At 36.0% G+C, this 27,724-nt stretch overlaps 1 protein-coding gene and 1 pseudogene across 1 annotated transcript in view; both read right to left on the bottom strand.

The window, feature by feature from the left end:
* Positions 1 to 27,724, bottom strand: part of MIGA1 (mitoguardin 1) — a 77,695-nt gene continuing 49,971 nt past the window's right edge. The window contains exons 9-16 of the mRNA XM_005678250.3: positions 14,045 to 14,163; positions 13,723 to 13,795; positions 12,847 to 12,933; positions 10,944 to 11,042; positions 9,383 to 9,517; positions 8,005 to 8,058; positions 5,648 to 5,764; positions 1 to 3,634 (exon numbers count right to left, since the gene is read on the bottom strand). Of these exons, the coding sequence (XP_005678307.2) occupies positions 3,416 to 3,634; positions 5,648 to 5,764; positions 8,005 to 8,058; positions 9,383 to 9,517; positions 10,944 to 11,042; positions 12,847 to 12,933; positions 13,723 to 13,795; positions 14,045 to 14,163 (903 nt within the window). The 3' untranslated portion in view covers positions 1 to 3,415. The remainder of the gene's footprint in view (positions 3,635 to 5,647; positions 5,765 to 8,004; positions 8,059 to 9,382; positions 9,518 to 10,943; positions 11,043 to 12,846; positions 12,934 to 13,722; positions 13,796 to 14,044; positions 14,164 to 27,724) is intronic.
* LOC102184022 lies at positions 22,211 to 22,763 on the bottom strand (annotated as a pseudogene).

The raw sequence follows: 27,724 nt of genomic DNA, 5'->3' as shown, positions 1-27,724 counted from the left end.
GTAAGATGTACCATCACTTTTTTATTTGGCAATACAGAAATACCATGTTACAGTGCTTATTTTGGCTAAAGAGTCAGTGCTATTTTTTTTTCTGCTACCGTAGTGTTTTACTTTTACATAAATTAATGAATGCAGTCTTTACACTTAAGAAATAGACACACAGATTTCAGCCAAGTGAAGCTAATACACAGCTGTTCTCAAACTAAGCAAAACAACAATATAAACACAAGTAACAAAGAAAGGATGCCCTTATTTCCATTAGTCACAGATTATATAAATTCTTCAGTTTCACGTACAGAGATATTTCTAAATTTGCTTAATCCAAGCAAAAAAAATTTTTTTTTAATTCCGTGTCATTCTTATAATCACTTTGAAATGTATTGACATATTCCAAATAACTCCCTAATATGTGTTCACTAAAAATAAAAGCAAGTTATGTTATGAACATAATTTGAAATTTCTGATTATGAAAGGTCACAGAGAAGTATGTTAAATGTTACTTTGGCATTTCTATCTCATAGGTTTAAAGGAATGATAAGCTAAAGAATTCTTTTTAATGCAGATAATTATCCATAGGCAATCAGTTAAGTGGAAAATATTACATCTTAAGGCAAGAAAAAGTTTGCAAATATTTTTTATAAAGTCAGTTAACTGAAAAATTAATATAATCAAACAGATGCAAATAAAAAATACTTATGGGAAGGAAAAAGTTCTTTGGCGCTGACTGTAACAGTATGAAAAACTTGCCTTCTTTTCAAAAAAGAATCATTTTGACATTTAATAAACATATTGTAATCCTTCAAGAATTACTAGCCTTTTAGTTGAACAAAGATGTAAAGAAACCAAAGGAGGAAGAAAAATTATCAAATAGAAATCACCTGAACACTTACTTTTTTTCTTCCAGAAAATAGGAGGAAAAAAAATCCATTTTCTCATGATTAATTCAAGGTTTTCTTATAATTTATATAGGGAAGCAGATAGTAGGATTCATGGTGGCAAAGGCAATTTTCTGATAATACTACCATAAGTAAGTGTTAAACAGGGTTTTATCCTAAAAGGCTCTAGACCAGTTTACTTACTTTATATTTTTAAAACATTGCTTTATCTGTTCAACTCAATTTCAAGGCAAATTGGAATTGGAACATACACCTTAAGTACTCTTCAGTGGTTAGAAACATTTTTAAGAGATGTTTCTTTACAAAAGTCAAGTTTCTTCCCTTACAATAGAGAGGGGTTTTTTTTTTATACCCATTACCCTAAAAATCTATTTGGTCATTTTTGTCTCTTGTGTCAAAGGCCACAAAGAAAGCATCTTACTAAAGTAGTAGCTTCTGAACTGACCAGAAACTAATCAACCTCAAGCACTGAACATGACAAACCAATCTCTTAAACATGGACAATTTTTTTTTTAAGGTAAAGTATAAAAGAGAAAAATACAACTTCTGGAAAGCCATTCATTTTATCTGATGAAATAAATTCCCCAGAGTTGTTTCATGTACTAGCAGCATTATTAAATAGTGCAATTCTTTGAAAGAGATTTCGAACAATATTTTACTCAAATAAAAAAGTAATTAAGTTTACTTATAGCTTTGTTTATAAAACCACAGCTTAAAACATTCAGTCCTTCAAACAGGAAAATTAACCTAAGCAATAACTATCTTGCTTACATAATAATAGGGATGGGTATGTACAGACATATGTATATGTGTGAATCTTTCAAGGTCAGTGGTACCTCAACAAGAAACCAAAACACAGAATTTAAATTAAAAAATGAAATACAAAATACTATATAATGGAAATTTTAGCTTTGATATATCTAAAGATATTCCTCCATTAATAATAAGAATTATGAACAGTCAAGTATTAAATTAAGAATACATGTAAGAAGAATCCAGGAGTTACATACTCAAAAAATATTACAGCAATATTTCATATTGTTTAATGCTGTAACCTACACACTATGGAATATAGTACATGCAACTAGCATAAAGATTCTGAATCTATTTTGTAACTAATATTACATAAATATGGCACATACATAGACTTAAAACCTTAAACGATTATGCTTCTTTCCCCACTTTCCATTTTCTACTCATTAATCAGAAACTAGGCACTTTAATCTAAAAATACATTTAAAAATATATATTTTAGATCCTTCTGGATAACTCATTCCCAAAATGAATAAAGATCACTTTAGGAGCAAAATCAACAAATCTAATCCATTGTTATACTGAGCCAGCCACTCTAAGTAAGTGGTATATAATTTACACACAAAATTAAAACAACTGTGAAAGTATCTAATATACTCCAGACCCTTATTCATACAAACAACCTATTTGTTCATATATTTATCACAAAGGACAAGAAAACATACTTCCATACCATTAAAAAATATTTTGTTCTATATTCAGGGGGAAAAAAAATCTTCTTTAAGACCTCCCTAAGATTCAAAGTGTCAATGAATATTTTAAAAATATGGGCATAATATGACAAACTCTCAAGTGTGCTAAGTTCTCTATGAAATAACTAAAAGCTAGTTTTTTAGAAGGAGAAAGAAGAAATGATTTTACTAAGTCAAAATTAATAGCTTAGGATGTTGAGAGATAGTCTGAAAAATACATGGGAGAAATTTTAATTGCTGTCATAGTTAATAAATGATATATTTTTAATCAACATTCATTCAAGGGAAATGCTCTTATCTATACCAAGATAAAAGAAATTTCTTCAGTCTCTCTATTGTAACTTATGGGACCAATAGTAATATATTTTGGAAACTTTAGTAAATCTAATATAAACTTGTAAACTTCTCGGTGGCAATTCATTTAAATGTTAAATAACAATACTCAGCCATTACAATTTCTTTGATTCAAATACTTAAGCAAATGCACAAGCAATAACATAAGCAGATATTAAACACCACTACTGCCTAAACTGGATTAAACAACGAACAACTTTACAATTAAAAATACATTTTCAGGCAAAGTTAAGTTCGTTGACACTAAGAGTAATATATTCTTGCATGTGTGGGCTATAAAAGTCTTGGCTAAAGTACGTATCTTCAAGGTATGAAGCATAAAAACAAAGCTTTTGAGAATGAAACTGGACATTTCAGACAGCTTGAAGACAACAAATCGATTAATTCCCACATACTGGTTTCAATTCAAGCAATATTTCTATAAAATAACATTTCACAACAATTATTACCTAAAAGCTTGTAAAAAGACACTTTGGATACACTACACAGGGATTCAAAGACAGAACTTCTGTGTAAGTACAGTACAATCACTCATTCTTCACAAGGTTTTTTTAATCCTCCCTGAGTCCATATCTACCAATTCTGTAATGTATGTTACAAAATTAATAGTTACCTTAAAATATTTCATAGCACACTCAAACTGTCTGATTTTTATGGTACTTATTGTACTTTGGCTTCTAATAGGCCACTGGGCATAACAGGAACATGACTATTTAAACAGCTACTTGTATGCCTCAGTGCATCAGCTCCAAGACAGGCCATTAAAAGTTCAGTGCGGCGAATAAGCAACTGCATGAGGTCTTCAGCTAGAGACTCTATACTGGAATAGCGCACCTTCTCAAAATCAAAAATGTCTTTGAGAAAGAAAAGAACTTGATTCTGGAAAATGAACACAAAACAAATTGGCACTTGTTAGACCAAAATTATATTAAATCCAAATAGTTATTAATATCGTAACAAATGTTGAATTAGGAGTCACTTTCACTACTAATTTCAAATCTCAGTGGAAAAGTGTTTCAACTTTTTTGGAAGGTCTTTTCTTTTTCGGTAAAATGAGGGCTAGTTACTTCCCTGGTGGCTCAGAGGTTAAAGCGTCTGCCTCCAATGTGGGAAACCCGGGTTCAATCCCTGGGTCGGGAAGATCCCCTGGAGAAGGAAATGGCAACCCACTCCAGTATTCTTGCCTGGAGAATCCCATGGACAGAGGAGCTTGGTAGGCTACAGTCAACGGGGTCACAAAGAGTCGGACACGACTGAGTGACTTCACTTTCACTTTCACTTCACTACTTGTTTTGACCACTCATGGCTGACGTAACGGTCAACAACCAAAAAAGAGCTCTCTGAGAAATGCCTGTAAACACTAGAACACTATATAAATGTAAGGGTCTACTAATATTAGTCCATTCCCAATAACTGAAGTTTTCAGTGTTACCTATGAGCACTGGTACCATTTGAAGACAGAAGAGTAAACTATTTCCAATAATTATAAATTCCAAATGTCTATTTTTCTGTGCCAAAAAAAGTTAAGACGTGAAAAATAAAAATAATTTCAGGTCTCAAATCAGTGGAAGATGGTGAAGGATATTTCATTTCAGTAACTTAATACTTAGGCTGAAACTCATTTTAAGCATCTTGTATACTACTAAGTATTAAGTCTCAGGTTGTTATGTTGTGATGGAAAAAAGTATTTCCAAAGAGCAACAACAAGAAAACAAACAAACAGGGATATTTAATTTCTATCCTACAGAAAACCAAATGTTATGTGTGTTAGTCACTCACACACAGCCTGCCAGGCTCTTCTGTCCATGGAATTCTCCAGGCAAGAATACTGGAGTGGGTTGCCATTTCCTTCTCCAGGGGATCTTTCGGCATCAAATCCATTTCTCCTGCATTGTAGTCGGATGCTTTACCATCTGAGCTACTAGATAAGCTCCAGAAATCAAATATTAAGAAGTACTAAGAAGGCACATCATAGATTTCAATGGATTTTATATCTGGGAAGGGTTGTTGGCAATCAACTTGTCCAGCACCCTCATTTCACAGATGATAAGGAGGAGAACAAAGCATGATTTGCCCACAGTCACGAATGTTCATTAAGGGTAGACAATTCCTAGTCCAAAGTTTTCCCACTAAACACCCACCTTACAGTTGAGAGGTCAAGTAAATGCATCAAAGATGTATGAGTTTTCAATGACAGTAAAAAAAAAAAAAAAAAAGTCCTAAGCTATTTACATAAATGCTACATTAATAGCACATAAACAAAATAATTTAATTTTTTAAATGAAAGGTAGAGAGAAACATCCAAAACTCCAAATATCAAAAACTTTCAAATTTATATTAGATTATGTTTACTTTTATTTGCTCCTTTAAACTCAGTCTAAATTAAGGACTATTAAATACTGAGACTTTTATTGGCACTGTGCCAGGCAGAAAATTCTGCAACAAGATGCAATTTGTGCTTTGGTCAATTTAAATTGCTGATATTAGAATACCATTTTAAACTCCCATCTTCTTTCTTATAGCTAGGATTTTATCATTCACATTATTTTGAACCAGAACTTATTTTTAAACTGCTACATGTGCAATAAAATAGATATCATTTGTTTTACAAATTTCAAAAGTGTCAGGCATGAAGAATTATCTATAGCAACTTGTTTAACATTGTGACACATATGAAAACATGTATCCATTACAGAAGGAATTGATATGGTGAATGGAATTGTTGTCTCTTCTCCAGGATAAAGCACAGATCTATACAAAACCATTCCACTGGCATGGATGACTTTTATAACTTTATATTTAAATAACATTCTTTCCTCTACAAAAGCAAAAAGGAACAGTAAAACTTTTTTTCAATTTAGAAAAAACAAATGATTCAATGACTGAACATACCTTGAAGAAGCAACATAAATCATAGAGAGAATTTCTAGGACCCAAAAAGCCCCAGGCTAGGACAGGGCTGATCTGCTCACAAATGGCATAAAAATGGGCAAAAAATCCATCTGGGATCTGTTGCGAAATAAAGGAGAAACAAATTATTTTTGCCTTCCTGCATTTGCTTGCTAGCCATCATATGACCAGCTCTTTTTGAGGACAGACCAAGGGTCAATGATAAGCCAGTCTAATAAACTTACAAGGAACAGTTAGGAGTCACAGAATGTTTTAGGAACCTTTCATAATCTATCCAACAATTTCAATGTGCTGAAAACATTACTTCTTAAGGACATTTTCACCTCATAAAAAAGAAATCACAGTGCTGTAACCAAGCAATAACAATAATGCTACAATGTTCCTTAGCAGTACAATTTTTAGGATTAATGAGACTACCATGGTTTTAGCTAGTTCAGTAGAATTGAAGAACTTCTACTCACTTACTGAGATTATCCGAAAAAGACTAAAATAACATTTACATTGATTAAGTACCTATTATATTCAAGATAATGAGCTAAGTTCTACTTAATTTAATAAAATGTTCCTGAAAAAGTAGGTCATGTTAACATCATTATCACTCATAAAAAGTGAGACTTCAGAGGGGTTATAAAAGCTATCCTAACTCACAAATTTAAGTAAAGGCCAAAAGGTTTTCATGGATACATTGACAATAGTCTAAGAGATGTTCTACATATATTAAAATTCTAAATCCTACATTTATATTAACTATACTAGGAATTCAGACAGGTAAGAAGTTAGCACAGGCACCAGGGAGTAATGTAAGCTGAACTCAACAGTAGGTTAAGAATTATTTAAGCACAGAGGATAGAGTATGGCATTCCAGGTATAGGAAATAGTTCACCAAGAGGTGAAATATATAGGCATCTGTGGGTACATGAAGAACAGTAGTCCAAGGCACAAGATTTATATTAAGAAGAAATAAGGTTAGGTATAATAATAATAACATATTAATAATATTCTATAATAATTGCTATCATTATGGATACTATTTATTAAACTTTTTATATTTACTTTTTTTACATATTTACTCTTTTAATTTTTATGTTTTACCTCCTTTCATCTTTACAGCAGCTTTATGAGGCAAGTATTAATTCCATTTTGCAAGTAGGAAAACTGAAGGTCAGCTGACAGTAACTTACCTATGATCATACCAGTGAATATGAAAATCAAACCCAAGTCTACAAGTCTGTTCCCCAGCCCTAAACCAGTGTTTCTCAAACATTAGAGTTTCTAGTCATCTTTGGGGAACTTGTTTAAAACACAGGGTCTTTGGAATCATTTTTTGTGTAATTTTTTTTCTTCCTTTTTTTTGGCTATGCTGCCCGGCATGCAGGGTCCTAGTCCCTGGACCAGGGGTTGAACCTACGCCCCCTGCAGTGGAAGCATGGAGTCTTAACCACTGGACTGCAAGGGAAGTCCCTCATTTTTTATACAATTTTTAACGGTTACATTACACTTACAGTTATTACAAAATATTAGCTACATTCCCCATGTTTTACAATACACCCCTGTTCAACATCTTTTAAACCACAATTATTCAAATATATGGTCTCCAGAATTATTTGCAACAAGCACCCTTCTGCAGATGCTGTGAGGACTATGTTCAAACACACTGCCCTCAGAAATACTATCTCAAAGTTATAAGGCTCAGGCTTAGAAATATGGACATGATAAAATACTATAGGTCAGTGGGCAAGTAATAAAAAAATAATAATGATAACCAACACTTGCATAATGTACTATGCCAAGCACTACTCTAAGCACTTTGATCCTAACAAAAGACCCCACAAGGTAGATACTATGCTCTTCTTTAGAGATGAGGAAACTAAGGCATAGGAAGGTTAAGACTTGCCCCAGGTCATGGCTGACAAGTGGCATTTGGAACCAGTCTCACTCGAGTCCATCCTTTACCAAAGGAGTGTGTGGCGAGAGCAGTGTGTGGAGGGTGAGATGGGCTGGAGGGTATGCAGTGTGGGCACAGGATACAGACTTTGAGGTGATTTTTGGTGTTAAAGCAGCTTTAAGAATCAATCATCATTTCTCAATGGGATTACACAAAATAACATCCACTATGTTAAACAATTTTTTAAATCTTGTAATATCATTAAGTGAAAAAACATAAAGTAAAAACTCTGTTCCCAACTTCAAAATCAGAGAACCCAACCCAGTGCCAACAGATCACTCATCGAGCTTGAAGGACAGGGCTTATGAGCTGCCATCCCCCGCCGAAAACACACAGATGCTCCTTCAACAAGAGCCTCAGATTATGAAGAAGTCCAAGACGTGATGCGTTTTACCTTCATCTGTTGCCTTTTCTGTTTCAACACTGACCAACAACTTGAAGCCACAGCCTAAATATATACACAGGAGAAAAAGCAAAATTTAAATGAATAATTATATGAACTTTCCATTTAAAAAAGAGTGACTTTTATTAGAAATTCAAAGTTAAAAGGTCTAAACTGTTTAAAATATTAACTAAAAAGAACTAGTTCATGTTCTTTCTATTGTTTGTAAATATTAATGAAAAGGTATTTATAAATTTTAAAATTAAATTCAAAGCCACTGACAGAGAAAGGCTGAACTCTGGTGCCAAGGAATTCAGTCATTAAATTCAAGTAACATTTTTTCCTCAAGAATTGTAGTAGTGCTGGAAATAGTTATGAGTTGAGCCAAAAGTTTTATTCAAATAAAGAACTAAGAGACATCCCTAATAACAGGAACTAAAACACCCAAGTGGATTCTGAAGAAAACTGACCCTACTGTGTCATGACCTAACTTTGATCAAGGTCACTGTCCCAAAGCAGTTACAGAAATGGAGAACATCCACCTAAGGTTAAAACATACTTTGAGGAAAAAGTGGACTTATGAAAAAATGCTTTAAAATGTAGTATCAAGCATTTCCAAAATAACTGTGAAATACCCAATTGAAACTTTTTTTAGTTTTCTAAAGATTTAAACTTTCATTAATTCCACCTACTTCAAGGTACACACTTCAGCCCAACAAAAAAAAAGTTAAATAGAAATCTGAGTACAAAAAACAACAGAAACTAAAAATATCCAAAGCACACAGTACAGTTTAAACCCATTTTATTTTTGCACATTCTTATTTTTTTCTACCTTAATCATCTTTGTGTGTGTGTAGGGGGGAGGGGTTTGCAAGTCCATGCCTGGGCTTCTTCATTCCTTGACCAGGGATTGAACCTAGGCCTTCTGGCACTGAGACTGTGGAATCCTAACCACTGGACCACCAGGGGATTCCCTTCTACTTGAATTTTTTATAGTATTTGGGAACAAGAAACTCTATTTTCATCCAAAAAAATATATATCATCTTTTCACTGAAACTGCTACATTTCTATTTAGTCATAGAGTCATTTCAGTTACAATTTTTTGTTAGGCCTGACCTAGTTTGAAACCCAAGTGTTTTTTGAGATCTAAAGAAATACTGGGTCCTCAAAGTCAAGGCAGGGACTAATAGACAAGCCCAAAGGAAAATTTCACTTTCATATGTTATATATCATACACATCTGATCCCAATATCAAAGGATGAGCTCAGTTTCCATAACAGTCGTTCTACAGGCAGACATACATTTATATATATTAATCTTATTCATCTTCTCAGCTCTGACTACTTTTTTATCAAATTTAAATGTTGAGAAACGTGAACCATCACTTACAGTTTCTTTGAAGGAGGAGTTTAGCCAGCGATTATTTACTACATTCTGTATGGATGTAGGTGGGTTTTCTAAATCTTCAAAGGAATCCATTAATATAAAATCCAAAACAACATCATAAAAGTTTAGATTTTTTACCTGTATTAAATTGTAAGTTAAATAGAAATTATTATTACAGAGAGCTGAAATAAAGTCTGAGTGAGGGCTTTATATATGACAACAGCAGCGCGTTTTTAGTTGAATCAGGTTAAAAGAGGAGAGACAACACTGAAAACAACTCACAACCAAAAACTGTAATTCACGTGTTAGTTGTTCCTGCCTAGATCCCATCAGGTGAAATTAATCTCTCCCTCCACTCTGTTCTAGGAGTCCTTTGTCCATGCTTTTATTATGGTATCTACAGGCTCTTTCTGCTCTGTCATTTTTGTGAAAGTCACTCAGTCGTGTCTGACTCTTTGCGACTCAGAATTCTCTAGGCCAGAATACTGGAGTGGGTAACCTTTCCCTTCTCTAGGGGATCCTCCCAGCCCAGGGATTGAACCCAGGTCTCCAGCATTGCAGGCATATTCTTTATCAGCTGAGCCACAGGGGAAGCCTGTCATTTAGTTACTGGTATATCTGCCTGTCTTCTCCACCACATTATGAATCTCTCACTCTCTCATTCATGCAGACTGTATTGTACTATATGCTATACCACGTGTGAACTAGATACTGAGAGGTTCTTAACTGAGTGAAGGAACACCAGAGAAAGAAGGACTGTGAAGACTGTGCCTCTGTGTTTCGGCATCTACTGTTTTCTCTGCCAAGAAAGGCTTCCAATGAGAAAGCCCCTTGCAAACTCATTCTTTAAGCTTCCATTACAACAAAATATTCCAGGCTCATCACATGCTTTTTGTATTCTAGTGCTGAAATCAGCCATATTTCCAAGGAGTCCTAGTTCCTTTTAGCGGAGAGTGGGACTTAGAAGCCAAGATCTGTGTGTTAGGGATAATTTCCTTTGAGGTGTTCTTGCTCCCAGACCCTCTCTGTGAATAGAGTTAGTAAGTTTATGTATGTTTACGTATATGCAAACCTTCCTATTTATTTCTCTATTTAGTAAACTATGAATTCACGCTAATAGCTCCAATTCCAACCCTAGCTTTTTATACCTCACTTCTCTAATCATGAGAACTCTCACTCTGATTATTCTCAATATATGTATTTTTGTTTGATCCTGTATATGTAGCCAATCCCCCATCTCCCGAGCTGCCACTATCCTATCTGAAACCACCCTTACACAGGTTACCGTTACCACTCTGCTCAAGGCTCTGCTCATCGAGTTTTGGAAGGAAGGAAAACGCGCAAGAAGGAATAAAGGTGTTTTTTTTTTTAAATATACTATTTTCAATTGTTGCCCCAATGTATAAAGACTGTGGTTGCTATTGTTTATGACTGTATCATAATCACCATCACAAAATTGGTTTTACTGTCATTTAACAAGGACAAGGAAACAGTGGCCTCAAATTATGTAAATATTATATATAAATAATGAAAGGGGCTAAATATTATAAAAAATCTGACTTACTCCTCTAGCAGCAAGTTCCATTTCAGTATTATCCCAGTGATCAGTCTGCTCTAAAAAATAGATCATTTCATCAAAAACATCTTCAAACTTCTTTGGATTCTGCAGAAAAAAACACACTTTAATCTTAATCTCAACTTTATAACAATGCTCAGACCCTCAAAGTAAATATACTCTTCAAGTAAGCTTGTAAGATGTTCATTCTATTAGGTAACAATTAAAACATTTTCAAGGTATGCCATATTTGTTTGGTTTATTTTGTTAGTCCAACATTTTGCAAAAGTCAAGACTAAGAATGTAAGTAAAATGTCATAAGCAAATGCTTACTACTTAAATATATGTGCTTATTTAGGTTAGTCCTTAAGATGAAAACTTGGTTACAGAAGATACTATGTGATGCTTTTGATAGGGTTCTATTCCTTTTGGAGGAACTCCAGTTCAATTCATACTCTAATTCAAATCAATGGGTTTATCAGCCTTGGGAAGGCAAAGAAAGATTTATATTGGGTTTACTGTCTTTCTGCCTGCAATAAGGGAGACCTGGGTTCAATCCCTGGGTCAGAAAGGTCCTCTGGAGAAGGGCATGACAACCTACTCGCGTATTCTTGCCTGGAGAATTCCATGGACAGAGGACCCTAGCAGGCTCCAGTCCGTGGGGTCACAAAGATTTACACAGGACTGAGCAATCAACACTGTTTTTCTAGTGGTGGCAATCTGACAGGCGGAACAGGCTACTATGTTTTGTTTATTATTAGTTTTAAAATCTTTTGGCCTCGTAGCATGTGGGATCTTAAGTTGCCTGACCAGATATGGAACCCACACCCCCTGCATTGGAATCTCAGAGTCTTAACCACTGGACTGTCAGGGAAGTCCTATTGTGCTATTTTAATTTGAATTTATTTGACTATAATACTATGGAACTTTTTCATATAGTTATTAAACATTCTGTTTCTTTTGTTTTAAAAAAAAGATTTACATTGGAAATTATAAGTAGTTAATATGATCCTAAATTTATACTGGGCTTCCCTCGTGGCTCAGTGGTAAAGAATCTGCCTGCTAATGCAGGAGACGTGGGTTCAATCCATGGGTCAGAAAATCCCCAGGAAATGGAATGGCCACCCACTCCAGCATTCTTGCCTGGGAAATCCCATGGAAAGAGGAGTCTGGAGGGCTACCGTATCCTGTAGAGTCAGACACGACTTAGCAACTAAACTGCAAATTTATATAGCACTTTTAAAATTGTTTTCCTATTTATCACTTATTTAATCATCGTAAAAACTCTGAAATAGGGTACCATAAATATAATTCTATTATACAAATGAGGGAACTGAGGTTCAAAGGGATTGTGTTTGAAAACCAGGTGTTCAAATGGCTCAGGGAAAGTCTGTTTGAGGTTTCTTTTTTTCATCATCTAGACACATCCTGCATAAATGAAAAGTGGTTCCTTACAGTATCAATAAAATTCTTGCCATTGCTTCTGCCTCATTCAGACCCATGAAGATGAGAAAGAGTGAGAGGCAGTTCAGTTTGTATTTCCAGATTTCTGAGATCTACACTATTTCCTAGGACCTTCTTACTGAACAGGATTGAGGGAGGCATAAGAAAAGAGGTATCAAAAATAATAATAGTGGTGGCCATATAGCTGATTTAATGATAATTCTTACCATGACATTAACAGATTTTTTAATGGGAAACTGTGAATATATTCATCAACTTGCTCAAAACTGTATGAACTTTATACACAGAAAATAAATCAACCCAAGCAAAAATACTTTGGGGAAATACTTAGTATTTATTTTTAGTATGTGAATTTTTACAAATATCTAAAAAAACATTTAATGATTTTAATCGTCAGTTCAATTGAAATAATAACAATAAAATAAACTTGCTAACAAAACAAGTTTACCTTTCGTGCTTTTACAATTAATGCTGATAAAATTTTCCTTCCACTCTCAGCAAGGAATATCCTGTTGGCTGTTTCTGAAAGAATTACCTGAAAAATATCCATCCCCAAAGAAAAAAGGAAACCTACAGTTAATTTGAATGGATATTTGACTTTATAGCACATGTATGTACAAATAACCCTAATACAGTTAATACATGGTATATGGTACTATTTCAGCAGGTACACCACAGGAATAAAAAAGTCCTAAGTAACTAGAATAAAAAGAGCTCTTGAACAGAAAATTTTAAAAGATTAAAGGGTGACAAATCTGAATTTAAATTCGTTCAATTTAATATTTGAAAAATTTGAAATTACTACACAACTCTAGAACAGAAAAATAAAGAGAATTTTGTTGTTAAATGACCTTATTTTACCTTAGGAAACTGGTGATTTTACAACTGAGTCAAGTGAAAAACATTCTAGAACACATACTAATTGATAATAAGAAAAAGGACTTATATTCTAAGCAGTTATTTGTACACACACATCTCTAGCATCAAAATAAAACGCATGTACACCCATGGTGGATTCATGTCAATGTATGGCAAAACCAATACAGTATTGTAAAGTAAAATAAAGCAAAAATAAAAATTAAAAAAAATATATTGTATTCTGACAAAATGTGGTAGACCCAGGAAGTTACAGGAGAGGATGACAAATGAAGACAAATGAAGGGAGGCAGCAGGGAGGAAAAATAAACAGTACTTTTTATTTGCCATTACAAATAAGGATAATAAAGAGCAAAGAGCTGTCCTGTTTATATTCAGCTGGACTCTATAGCATGAGGGTGGGGATGAGTGGCTGGATGAAGTCACTTAATGTTAAAAAAAAAAGTACCTGAAAAGCCTGTCGAATACAGTGAAGTTTGGCAAGAAAATCACTGTCTCCTAGGCACTCCAACATTTCAGTTCTAAGTAATAAACAGGGGAGACAACTGTTAAAGTGCATTTAAGATCAAGCCTACTACTACAAGTTTGGAATAATGCTTAACCTCAGGACCTTAATAAAAAACACATGTCTTTTCAATATTGACAAAATACATTAAAAAATTGTGTTGAGCCTAAAAACATTTTCCCCCTATTCTCATAAATATTTTAAACAAATATCAGAAAACATATCAATAGCATCTTAATATTTTTCATAAACATAAGCATGATACCTAAGCACTCTCGAGTAAATTTTTCCTTCTTCAACTAAGCGCATGGCCTCTTCGTAAAAAGGGCAGTGGCAAAGGGACTCCAGGCTGTAGGTATGCCGCACTTCTTTGTGCTCTGCAAGCTAAGAATACAGTGTGTTAACACAGACTACGCTGATACAGGATGAAAAATTATAAAAAATAAAAAATAGGATCTTACTAATATACTCAATCTGATTAAAATGTGAAAATAATTCAGTAAGATTTTACAGCTAGTAAGATCTGAATTCGTTTTATTTCAAAATTCAGTTGTAAGGAGTTAAACTTTATAACAAGCTTAGTTTATTTTGAATCCAACTACTTAAATTCACAGAGTGTACAGAAAAGCAGTATTTCACAGCTCATCAACAATAATAATGGATGATGAAGCACTGGAAAAAAAAGAGAATTTTTTATCACCCAAAGAATGCTTTAAAGTATTATAACTCATGATTGTATATTAAGTAAAACTTTCTACAAAAATACTGTAATAATCTCAACTTGGTGAATTCTAGGGAATTTTTTTTCTTATGTGTATCTTTGATTAACATTTGTATAACTGAAAAATAGTCATGTACTCTGGCTAGCATAACAACTCTACAAATGGAACTCCAGCCTTTTGACAGTTCATTAAAAAATAACTGTAAACACTACAGAGTTGCCAGCTAAGCAGGAAAACTCCAGAGCAATTTTATTTTTCAATACCAGGTGATCCACTTAAATAGAATGCTGTAGGAGTTTTTGGTTTTTAAAAATAAAATAAACTACACCTTATTGAGATATAATTCACATACTATAAAATTCACCCATTTAAATATGCAATTCAGTAGTTTTTAGTACATTCACTGGGTTATGCAATCAGCACCACTTTGCAATTTCAAAATATTTTTATGCTATGCCAACAAGAAACCCTCTGCCTGTTAGCAGTCACTCCCCATCCCCCTTCTCTCCAGGCTCTGGGAACCAATAATTTTTCAGTGTCTGTGGAGTTTCCACTCTGGAGACGATATAGGCAGATTTAAGTACATGCAGCATTTTGCATTTGGTTTCTTTCATGCAGCATCATGTTTCCAAGGTTCACCTATAAGGAAGCATATAACAGTACTCCATCCTTTTTTATGACTGAATTGTGTGAGTATATCACATTTTGTTTATCCTTTCCACAGCTGACAGACTTGTGGGTTTTTTCCACTTTTTGACAGTCATGAATAAGACTGCTTTAAACATTTATGTACAAGGTTTTTTCAGTCCTGAATATTCACTGGAAGGACTGATCCTGAAGCTGAAACTCCAATACTTTGGCCACCTGATGTGAAGAACCAACTCACTGGAAAAGACCCTGATGCTGGGAAAGATGGAAGGCGGGAGGAGAAGGGAACGACAGAGGATGAGATGGTTGGATGGCATCACCGACTCAATGGACATGGGTTTGAGTAGGCTCCAAGAGTTGGTGATGGACAGGGAAGCCTGGCGTGCTGCAGTCCATGGGGTCACAAAGAGTTGGACACGACTGAGCAACTGAACTGAACAAGTTTTTTATGTTTTCAATTCCCTTGAGTATATAACTAAAAAATGGAAGTGTCAGATGGTAACTTTGTGTTTAACTTTTTGAGGAAACTGTTTTTGCAAAGTGGCTGCACCACTTTCCATTCCCATTAGCAATGTATAATGATTTAAATTTTTCCACACCTCTGTCAACAATTGTTATTGTCCATCTTGTTTTACTATAGCCACCCTAGTGGGTGTGAGGTGGTTTAAATTTCTCTGATGACTAATGATGTGCAATATGTTTCATATCCTTATTGACCCTTGTGTATCTTCTTTGGAAAAATATCTATTGAAATCCCTGGCCCATTTTTAAGTTAGGTTATTTGTCCACTTATTGCTGGGTTACAACAGTTCTTTATATATTCTGGATATAAGACCTTTATCAGCTACATGGTTTACAAATATTTTCTCCCATTCTACTACCTTCTCACTTTCCTGTTGGTGTCCTCTAAAGCACAAAAGTTTCTACTTCTGATAAACACCAATTAATTGCTTTTTTTTTCCCTTTTGTCCATCTTAAGTTTTGTTTTGTGCAGAACATGAAGGTTGGCCAGAGGTGAGAGGTTAGGGATTTCTAAGGTCTTCCCTGGACACATGCATAGGCCCGCACATGCTTGTGGCCTTCTAGATTCTCAGGAATATGCTGGAGCTTTTCAAAGCTCCCTATAAACATCTCATTGCCCAATTTTTCCTTTAAGTTTTTTGTTCACCTTCTTACTAGCTCTGATGGTATTACCACTTCAAGCAGCTGCAGTGTTAATTCCCGCTGATATTTTTCAACAAGATTTTAGGGATAGAAACTTTGTACATAGCAAGCTCAAAGTCTGGTCAAATAAAGACAAATCCTTAGAACGGAGCTTTGCAAGGAGCTGCCATACAGGTCAAATGGTGACAATTCTCTAGTGATGGGACTTTGGGGAGGCTCCAAAGCTATTAAGTTTCTTCCAGTGGCTGCTGAGCCCTTGATTTTCACAGTCACCACAGTGGTGAACCTGTTGGTTTCCAAGACTCCTCTAGAGAGAGGGATGGAAAACGAACAAGTTAAAAGTTTATAGTGTGGTGTTCCCTGGTGATCCCAGTGGTTGAGAGTCCACCTGCCAACACAAGGGACACAGGTTTGACCCCTGGTCCAAGAGGATTCCACATGCTAAAAGGCAGCTGACCCACAACTACTGTGCCTGAGCTCTAGAGCTGGTGAGCTGCAACTACTGGGCCCATGGGCCACAAGTACTGAAGCCTGCACACCCTAGAGCCTGTGATCTGCAACAAGTAAAGCCACCATAATGAGACGCCCATGCACTGAAACCTCCCACTCACCACAACTAGAGAAAGCCTCAGGCAGCAACAAAGACTGGGCAGAGCCAAAAATTTTTAACAGTTAAAGAAAAGTTTACAAAGTTCACTCTTCCCATGGAGATTCAGCCATTGTCCTTAAATAAATGCTCTCTGAATTTTTACAAGTGTTTCATTTTCAGAGTTCTGAAAATTTCTGACAATTTTTGCCAGAGTTTTCATTGCTTTTGTGGAGGAGATCTTTGGAAGCTTTTACCCTACTATTTCACAAGTGTTTCTCCATGCTGTAGTTCTGGCACTTCATTTCCACCCAGTGTGCTATGCTAAATGCTGTGCTAAATATTCAACTATCTCACTTCTTTACAACCACTGATAAAGGAGGAAGGCTTTTTTGAGAATCCTTGGACAGCAAGGAGATCAAACCAGTCAATCCTAAAGGAAATCGACCCTGAATATTCACTGGAAGGACTGATGCTGAAACTGAAACTCCAACACTTTGGCCACCTGATGCGAAGAGCTGACTCCCTGGAAAAGACTCTGATGCTGGGAAAGACTGAGGACAGGAGGAGAAGGGGACAACAGAGGATGAGATGGTTGGATGGCCTCACTGACTCAGTGGATTTGAGTTTGAGCAAACTTTGGGGGATGGTGAGGGACAGGGAAGCCTAGCGTGCTGCAGTCAGTCCATGGGGTCACAAAGAGCTGGACCGACTGAGCGACTGAACAACAACAAATTAGTATCTACATTTCAGAGGCAAAGAAACAGAGATTTAGATTAGCAGGAACTTGCCCCAAGGCCCACTACTAAATGGCAGAACTTATAACCAGGCATTTATTCCAGAGCTTATATGTACTTTTAAATATCAAACGATATGTACTCTACTATCAGCCTTATCCAAAAATCCAAAGGATTTTTCTCCCTTTGCTTCTTGATGAGTCTGGCTAATGGTTTGTCAATTTTATTTATCCTTTCAAAGAACCAGCTTTTGGCTTTGTTGATTTTTGCTATGGTCTCTTTTGTTTCTTTTGCATTTATTTCTGCCCTAATTTTTAAGATTTCTTTCCTTCTACTAACTCTGGGGTTCTCCAACTCTTCCTTTTCTAGTTGCTTTAGTTGTAGAGTTAGGTTATTTATTTGACTTTTTTCTTGTTTCTTGAGGTATGCCTGTATTGCTATGAACTTTCCTCTTAGCACTGCTTTTATAGTGTCCCACAGGTTTTGGGTTGTTGTGTTTTCATTTTCATTAGTTTCTATGCATATTTTGATTTCCTTTTTGATTTCTTCTGTGATTTGTTGGTTATTCAGAAGTGTGTTGTTCAACCTCCATATGTTGGAATTTTTAATAGTTTTTCTCCTGTAATTGAGATCTAATCTTAATGCATTATGGTCAGAAAAGATGGTTGGAATGATTTCGATTTTTTTGAATTTATCAAGTTTAGATTTATTGCCCAGGATGTGATCTATCCTGGAGAAGGTTCCATGAGCACTTGAAAAAAAGGTGAAATTCATTGTTTTGGGGTGAAATGTCCTATAGATATCAATTAGGTCTACCTGATCTAATGTATCATTTAAAGTTTGCGTTTCTTTGTTAATTTTCTGTTTAGTTGATCTGTCCATAGGTGTGAGTGGGGTATTAAAGTCTCCCACTATTATTGTGTTATTGTTGATTTCCCCTTTCATACTTGTTATCATGTCTCTTACATATTGCGGTGCTCCTATGTTGGGTAATTTCAAGATTTGTATGGAAATACAAAAAACCTCGAATAGCCAAAGCAATCTTGAGAAAGAAGAATGGAACTGGAGGAATCAACTTGCCTGACTTCAGGCTCTACTACAAAGCCACAGTCATCAAGACAGTATGGTACTGGCACAAAGACAGACATATAGATCAATGGAACAAAATAGAAAGCCCAGAGATAAATCCACACACATATGGACACCTTATCTTTGACAAAGGAGGCAAGAATATACAATGGAGTAAAGACAATCTCTTTAACAAGTGGTGCTGGGAAAACTGGTCAACCACTTGTAAAAGAATGAAACTAGATCACTTTCTAACACCCCACACAAAAATAAACTCAAAATGGATTAAAGATCTAAATGTAAGACCAGAAACTATAAAACTCCTAGAGGAGAACATAGGCAAAACACTCTCAGACATAAATCACAGCAGGATCCTCTATGATCCACCTCCCAGAATTCTGGAAATAAAAGCAAAAATAAACAAATGGGATCTAATTAAAATTAAAAGCTTCTGCACAACAAAGGAAAATATAAGCAAGGTGAAAAGACAGCCTTCTGAATGGGAGAAAATAATAGCAAATGAAGCAACTGACAAACAACTAATCTCAAAAATATGCAAACAACTTCTGCAGCTCAATTCCAGAAAAATAAACGACCCAATCAAAAAATGGGCCAAAGAACTAAATAGACATTTCTCCAAAGAAGACATACGGATGGCTAACAAACACATGAAAAGATGCTCAACATCACTCATTATTAGAGAAATGCAAATCAAAACCACAATGAGGTACCACTTCACACCAGTCAAAATGGCTGCGATCCAAAAATCTGCAAGCAATAAATGCTGGAGAGGGTGTGGAGAAAAGGGAACCCTCCTACACTGTTGGTGGGAATGCAAACTAGTACAGCCACTATGGAGAACAGTGTGGAGATTCCTTAAAAAATTGCAAATAGAACTACCTTATGACCCAGCAATCCCACTGCTGGGCATACACACTGAGGAAACCAGAATTGAAAGAGACACATGTACCCCAATGTTCATCGCAGCACTGTTTATAATAGCCAGGACATGGAAGCAACCTAGATGTCCATCAGCAGATGAATGGATAAGAAAGCTGTGGTACATATACACAATGGAGTATTACTCAGCCATTAAAAAGAATTCATTTGAATCAGTTTTGATGAGATGGATGAAACTGGAGCCGATTATACAGAGTGAAGTAAGCCAGAAAGAAAAACACCAATACAGTATACTAACACATATATATGGAATTTAGAAAGATGGCAATGACGACCCTGTATGCAAGACAGGGAAAGAGACACAGATGTGTATAATGGACTTTTGGACTCAGAGGGAGAGGGAGAGGGTGGGATGATTTGGGAGGATGGCATTCTAACATGTATACTATCATGTAAGAATTGAATCGCCAGTCTATGTCTGATGCAGGATACAGCATGCTTGGAGCTGGTGCATGGGGATGACCCAGAGAGATGTTATGGGGAGGGAGGAGGGAGGGGGGTTCATGTTTGGGAACGCATGTAAGAATTAAAGATTTTAAAATTTAAAAAAATAAATAAATAAAAAATAAAACATTAAAAAAAAAAAAATCCAAAGGAGTAGTTTAAGTGTCAGCATTATTTAGGATAGTGTGTGTGTATATATGTATATATATATGTCTCTTAGTCCAGAGGCAAAAAAAAAAGTAGACAGAAATGACAACATCTGACTTTACATACTGTCAGCTTTAACTAATATTTCCCTTTATATTTTACAGAAAATAGATTATGCTAAAGGAAAAGTGTTTCTGAGGTTAAAAAGAAAAATAACAGTTTAAAAAATTAGTGTGGAAATTCTTTAGATAGTAAATAGTTTAATGTTTTGTATCACTGTTGAAACAAATAGGATCTACCAGTAGAAAAAATCCTACAGAGGAAACTAGGGCTCCAATTAAATTTGCTACATAAAATACTTTATACTAATAAGAAGTGAACAAAACCAACAATAAGAGATTCCAGAGTCAAGTTTTGATTTATTAGTCTATCTTGCTTATTTGTTGGTTTGGCTGACGTGACTGTGTAAATAAGTCTCTTAAAATAAGCTTGCAGCTGTGAAAATACGTCACATTGAAGATCTGACACTAGCTAACATTATCATCAACTCTTCCTAAGAGACAATGACAATGCAGAATTTACTAATTTAAATCCTAAATTAAATTAGGATTGAATTTTTTTAAAGCAAATCACTAAATGAAGGCTTAAATTCTCATTTAGAGTGTATCTTATAGTAAGATTTTTTTGGACAAAATTCTTAAAAACTTTAAAAGGTTGCAGAAAAAGGTTAACATTTTACCAGAGCTGAGATGTTACTTCAGAAGAAGTCAGTAACACAGTTTAATCCCCACATATGGAAACATGTAATTCACCATGAAAAAGGGTTCTTTTATTTGCTAGCTGAAACTTGAAATGCCCTTCATTTCGAAGTTATTTAAGATCTCAAATTACTTCCCCTGTGCCTTCCAAGAGATGCAAGAGAGACTGGGCCTTATCTTCTTTGGCAAGCAATGACTTTGCTGAATGTGAAGTAATGTTTTTTAAAGCCCTAATATTTTTAAAAGCCTCTGAACAACCATGAAAGAAATGTCCAAAGTCCCAAAACTATTGTAAGTTGGATCATAAAATAGGCTAAGTTCAATTTTAATATAGACTATTTTCAACGTTTACATTTTCCTTTCAAAATAACCACCTAAAATTATAAATAGGACTTATAAAGAAAGCAGGATGACTATATACCCTATCTCACTAATAAAAAAGGAAAAAGAAAGGAAATAAACTTACAACAACTGCCTTCTAAAATGGCACTCATGAGACTTCCCTGGTGGTTCAGTGGTTAAGAGTTTGCCTTCCAGTGCAAGGGACACAGGTTCGATCTCTAGTCGCAGAACTAAGATCCGCATACGATGGGGCAACCAAGTCTGAGTACCATGTACATGTGACCACAATGAGAGATCTTGCATGCTGCAACTAAGATCCAATGCCACCAAATAAACAAACATTTTTAAATTATGAAATAAAAGATAAAATGCCACTCATGATCATTCTCTCTTCCTGGTACTTCATACAGCATCTTATGTTGAAGAGGGCTAACCTGGGTAACCAATAACAGATAGAAATACTGGCGTGTGATTTCTGAGGCTACATCAAAACAATCACTGCTTCTGCCTCACTCCTTCTTGTGGAAACCAGGTGCCATGTTATGAAAATGCTCAAGCAGTCCTTTTGAAAAGTCCATAAAACCATAAAAAACATAGGTTTCCTACCAAAAGGTAGCACCAACATGCCATTTATCTAAGTAATCTTAGGGCAGATTCTCCAGCTCCAGTCAATCTTCAGATGACTACAGCCCCGGCCAACATACTTGACTACAGCGTACAGAAGACCTCAAGTCAAAACCACCCAGATAAACCATTTCTAGACTCTTGATTCTCAAAACAACGAGATAATAAATGTTTGCTATCACTGTTACTGTTGAATGGGAAATAACTGGGGGAGTGGGCAGGTGTCCAGTATCAGGATTTTTGGAATCACTTCTTGGCACTGGCAACCTTGGTGACCTTAAGCATGCTAACTCACAAAATCTTGCTCAGGGGGCAGCCTTAGCCATTGTGACAATATCACCAATCTGGACGCCCCTGACGTGGAGCAACAGGTGAACGGACATGTTTTTCTGTATTTTTGGATATAATAGAGGTGTCTCAGGGGATGAAGATGGTCCTCTGCATCTTCACCTTAGTCACCACACCAGACAGGATCTGCCCTCAGATGGAGATACTATCAGTAAAGGGACATTTCTTGTCAGTGTAGGTGCCGTCAATGGCCGTCTGGGTGCCTAGAAGTCCAGACCATTGTTCTTGTATTGTGAGAGCCTCTCCTTGATGGCTTCTCCAAGCAGGACCCTCTTTCTATTTTGAAAAATGGTGTCTGCTGCCTTTGGTAGGCATGCTCAGTCCAGGAGTCATTTCTTATCTAATATACGTGACTTTAGAATTAAATACCAAAACAACGGGCCCTTTGGATTAGTGCTCAGGACGTAGTTCTCACGGGACTAACCCTAAGGCCCATGACCTCCAGAAAACTACCCCATAAGCGTTGGATTTTAAGAAGGAGACTCCTAAAATGCTTGAGCCTCTATTAAACCCCGACTGGGGAACCCCCAGGATATATAGAAGGCTCTAATATAGACTAACAAAAAGACACATGCCCCCTAACTGATTTAATCCCTAGGAAACTGAGGACTCTGGCAATTAACCTCCAAACTGGAGCACATGGTCCCGCCCTTTAAGACACACTCCTGAGACCTGGGACAGACCTACAGTCTTGGCACCAGCCCCCAGTCCACATCTGGATTTTATTGGTTTTAGGACAATAAGTTTTGGGTAGTTTATTATATAGCAACAAGTTACTAATGTAATAAGGGGGAGATACACAGACTTCCAAAAACTGGAAAGCAAATGGAAGTGTGTTGACAGATGAAAGAGATGAGGAAGCCGTAGTCCTGAATAAGCTCAAGAGAGTGAGTGAAAGTTGCTCAATTGTGTCCAATTCTTTGTGACCCCATGGACTATGCAGTCCATGGAATTCTCCGGGCCAGAATACTGGAGTGGGCAGCTTTTCCCTTCTCCAGGGGATCTTCCCAACCCAGGGATCAAACCCAGGTCTCCTACACTGCAGGCAGATTCTTTACCAGCTGAGCCACAAGGGAAACCCAAGTTCAAGAGAGGATATAGTCAAAGAGGAGCACCAGGCCCACAGTGAGCAGGTGTGAGGGCAGGACTGAAGAAGAGGGATTGAAAATGGGAGTTTAAATGGAAGTCTGTGTCCAAATAACTGTAGCTGTCCTGTATCTTATTCTACTTTCTGCCATGGAATAGAAAGGCAGCTAACAGGAAAACAAATCTGCAACCAGAGAACGTTTCTTCTTTGAAATTACTTGAACAGGAATTCCCTGGCAGTCCAATGGTTAGGACTCCATGCTTTCACTGCTGAGGGTCAGGGAACTAAGATCCCACAAGCCATGTGCCATGGCCAAAAAGCAAAACATATTACTTGAACCACCAGGGGAAAGTAAGTCCGCCAGGGTGAGAGATGGATCTGCCAGAGTAAAGCCCTTTCTATTCTGTATACAGCTGTGCCCTGATGATTGGGCTTCTCCAGATCATTCATCCTAAAGAAATACCTGCCAATCAACAACCTCAAAGAAATAGACTGAGCCCAGTTATCCTTCCCTGTTCACCTCTTCCAGAAGAAACAAACATAAAGCAAGGCTGTTTTCCCACACAATCTACTTGAGAAAACCAATCCAGTCACCAATTAAGCTTTCAAATTTGAAAAGAAAACTATCAGCACAAAAATGAAAGCCCAAGATAAACAAACAAAATTGACCCCAGAGGAAATAAGATAACTCTGGGTTGCTATAAACAAGAGCTATCAAGTCAGAGAGGTAAAGCAAAAGCTTTCCAAGCGTCATTTTAGAATATGACTAGAGGGATCTGAATTATAAGAAATAAAACTTTATCTTTAAAGAGAACCCTAGGGACTTCTCTGGTGGTCCAGTGGTTAAGAATGTGCTGTGCAATGCAGGGGACACGGGCTCAATCCCTGGTCTGGGAACTAAGATCCTACTTACTGAAGAACAACTGTGCTTGTGTGCCACAGTTACTAAGCCCCTGCATGCACTGAAAGATCCCACATGCTGCAACTAAGACCTGACACAGCTGAATAAATAAATAAATTTAAAAATAAAGAGAACCCTACAATTTATATGGCAAATTTATATACAGATACACAATGGTAATTGTGTTAATTCTAAGAAAAACTAAATTTACAGCTAAAAAATACTGTTGTTCTTGTTTAGTCATTAAGTCATGTCCCACTCTTTGCAACCCCATGGACTGTAGCCCTCCAAGCTCCTCTGTCCATGGGATTTCCCAGGCAAGAATACTAGAATGGGTTGCCATTTCCTTCTCCAGGGGATCTTCCTGAACTAGGGATCAAACCAGCATCTCCTTCTTGGCAGGCATGTTCTTCTACCACTGAGCCACCTGGGCAGCCCTTTGCAATTTTAGTTTCTACCTATTAAATGATGATGGAGGACAAGATGGTTAGATGGCATCACCAACTCGAGGGACACGAGTCTGAGCAAGCTCCAGGAGCTGGTGAAGGACAGGGAGGCCTGGTTTGCTGCAGTCCATGGGGTCGCAAAGAGTCGGCCACCACTGAGTGAACAACAACAACAATTAAATGATAATCTCTTTAACAGACAGGAAAGTCAGGAGAGTACTCAATGCAGTGGCATCCTAAGATTAAAAAGACTTTTCAGAACTTGAAAATTCTGCGAAGAATTCTGCTAAAAGAGCATCAAACACAAAAGATCACATATTGCACGATTCTATTAGTATGAAGTGTTCAGGATAGGCAAATCCACAAAGATGGAAAGTACAGGAGTAACTGCCTAGGACAGTGGGGTAGGAGAGAAAAAGAAACGATTACCAATAGGTAGGAGTTTCTTCTGAGGTGATAAAAATGTACTGGAATTAGAAAGCTTGCACAACTCTGTGAATATTCTAAAACCACTCAACTGTACAGTTTAAAAGAGTGAACTTTTATAGTACATGAATTATATCTCAATAAAGGTATTAATGTAAAAAAAAAGACTTTTCAGAGAAAAAAGGCTCTGGTTCCAAACCATTGTCTGGTAAAGCTTATACAGGAGAATCCTGTTAATCACTTTCAAAAATGACTGACCAACCTTAGAGAACAGTCTATGCCAGGACTTGCTTTAATCTAAATATTTAGGCAAAAACTCTTTCTGATAATTCTGAATTAAAGCTTTCAAATTATCACAAACTGTTTAAACTTCCCAAGGATTTCTGGTCTTATTTTCTTAACAACTTTCTTCATTAAACGGTTTTTTTTTTTTTCTGTTAAGTTCTTGGCATATAGTAAGTGCAATTAAAAATAATTTAACAAACATTTCTTAAAAAGGAATTGATCTTGGAACATTCACATTCTGAGATCATACATTTATACTTAGAAGCATTCCTAGGAGGTTTCGCCGATAGTGAGCCCTTCCTGTGGTATTCATGCATTTTGTTTCTGTAATTTATCAAACCTTTGTAGCTTAAACCACATGATTCAGCATCCTTCTTCTGGGTATGTATCAAAAGGAAATGAAATCACTATCTTGAGATATCTGCACTCTCATGTTCATTGCAACACTATTCACAATAGCCAAAAAATGGAAACAACTCAGGTGTACATCAATTGATGAACGGATAAAGAAGACGTGGTATACATAAATGTATGTATAGTCAATCAAATATTATTCATCCATGAGAAAGAAATCTTGCCATTTGTGACAATATGTATGGGGCAGGATCTAGAAGGCATTATGTAAAGTGCAATAAGACAGAGAAGGACAAATACAATTCACCCTTGAACAATGTGGGGGTTAGGGGAATTGACCCCATCTGTGGTTGAAATAGTCTCCCCCCATTTCCTTTTTCAGGACCTGCTTCAGATACCAAAGTCTTCAGATGCTCAAGTCCCATAGTTGGCACTTAGTATTCACAGTTGCACATCCTTGGATTCAACCAACTGCAGATGATGCAGTATGTATTTACTGAAAAAAAAATCCATGTATAAGTGCATCTACACAGTTCAAACCTATGTAGTGCCAAGGTCAACTGTACTGTGTGGTATCACATAATTTTGATCTAAAAAACCAAACTCATAGAAACAGAGGATCAGAATGGTGGTTACCAGGAGCAGGATGTAGAAAAAATTGGGGAAATGCTGATCAAACGGTACAAACTACCAGTTAGAAGATGAATAAGTCCCAGGGATGTAATGCACAGAATCGTGACTCTAGTTAACAGTACTGTATCATACGCTTGGAAGCTGCTAAGAGAGCAAATCTTCATACCACAAAGAAAAAAGGTAATCATGTGAGGTGCTGGAGGTGATAACTAGCCTTATTGTGGTAATTATTCCAAATATATGTTTCAAATCATTGCTCTGTACAGCTTAAACTTCATGTTATAAGTTTATGTTATCTTCATGTTATCTCAATAAAGCTGGGGAAAAAAAAAAAGATAACCCTGTCTATAACAATCCATAAAAAGCAGACAAAACAGCTACTTCATAAAACAAGTAGATATATTTTGTGTGTTGCAAACCTACAACTATAAAAATATAAGTTAAACTGTGAACTCAGGAGATGATACTGTAAGCAATAGCTAAAATACACATACACAGAAAAATCTTGAGAGGATGAAAGATTATGGTCTGTACAGCTTTAAAGAAGGCAGAATCAAAGTTTAGGGAAAAGGGTGTTGGAATACCTAAGCTTTCCACACTAGAGCTTGAATCCACACATCAATAACAGATGTGTGATACTATTTATATGAAAAAGGACAGCAGTAATATCTAAGAATCTACCATAAAAATGAAATAATTCTAAGATAAAATTGGCGACATATAATTTTTTAAACTGTCTCAAGTAGAAAAGTTATAAATAGATGATCACTTTGCAACCTTCTCTTTAGATAAAAAATTTTAAGTCTCAGCATAAAACAAATTATTCATAAATCCATAATTTAGTGATCACCACCGCTTACATATTAGTGTATTTATATCTAGCCTTTTTCCCCTCAGCTTAAATACTCACGTAATACACCACATACAGGTTTTACTTCATTACAAAATTACAAGCACACACTCTGTATACTCATTTCACTTAACTTACGTTCCCATGTCATTAAAAACATTGGAAGCGTGTTTATGGCACTATAATATTTCAAATTATGGATATTCCATAATTTGGCATTACACTATTTTCAGTTTTTCATTATTATTAAAAATGCTACTGTGAATAGTTTGTACATATAAATCTTTGAATCTCATTTCCTTGGCAAAAAAATCTAGAAACATGGTTTCTCAGCTAAACAATCTGAATAATTTTAAGATTCTTAAGGTGAATTGCTCTCCACTAACACACTGATAGGCCTCATCCATAACCCACA

This window comes from Capra hircus, chromosome 3 (assembly GCF_001704415.2).
Source record: "Capra hircus breed San Clemente chromosome 3, ASM170441v1, whole genome shotgun sequence".
NCBI lineage: Eukaryota > Metazoa > Chordata > Mammalia > Artiodactyla > Bovidae > Capra > Capra hircus.
This window is presented reverse-complemented; position numbering and strand designations above follow the sequence as displayed.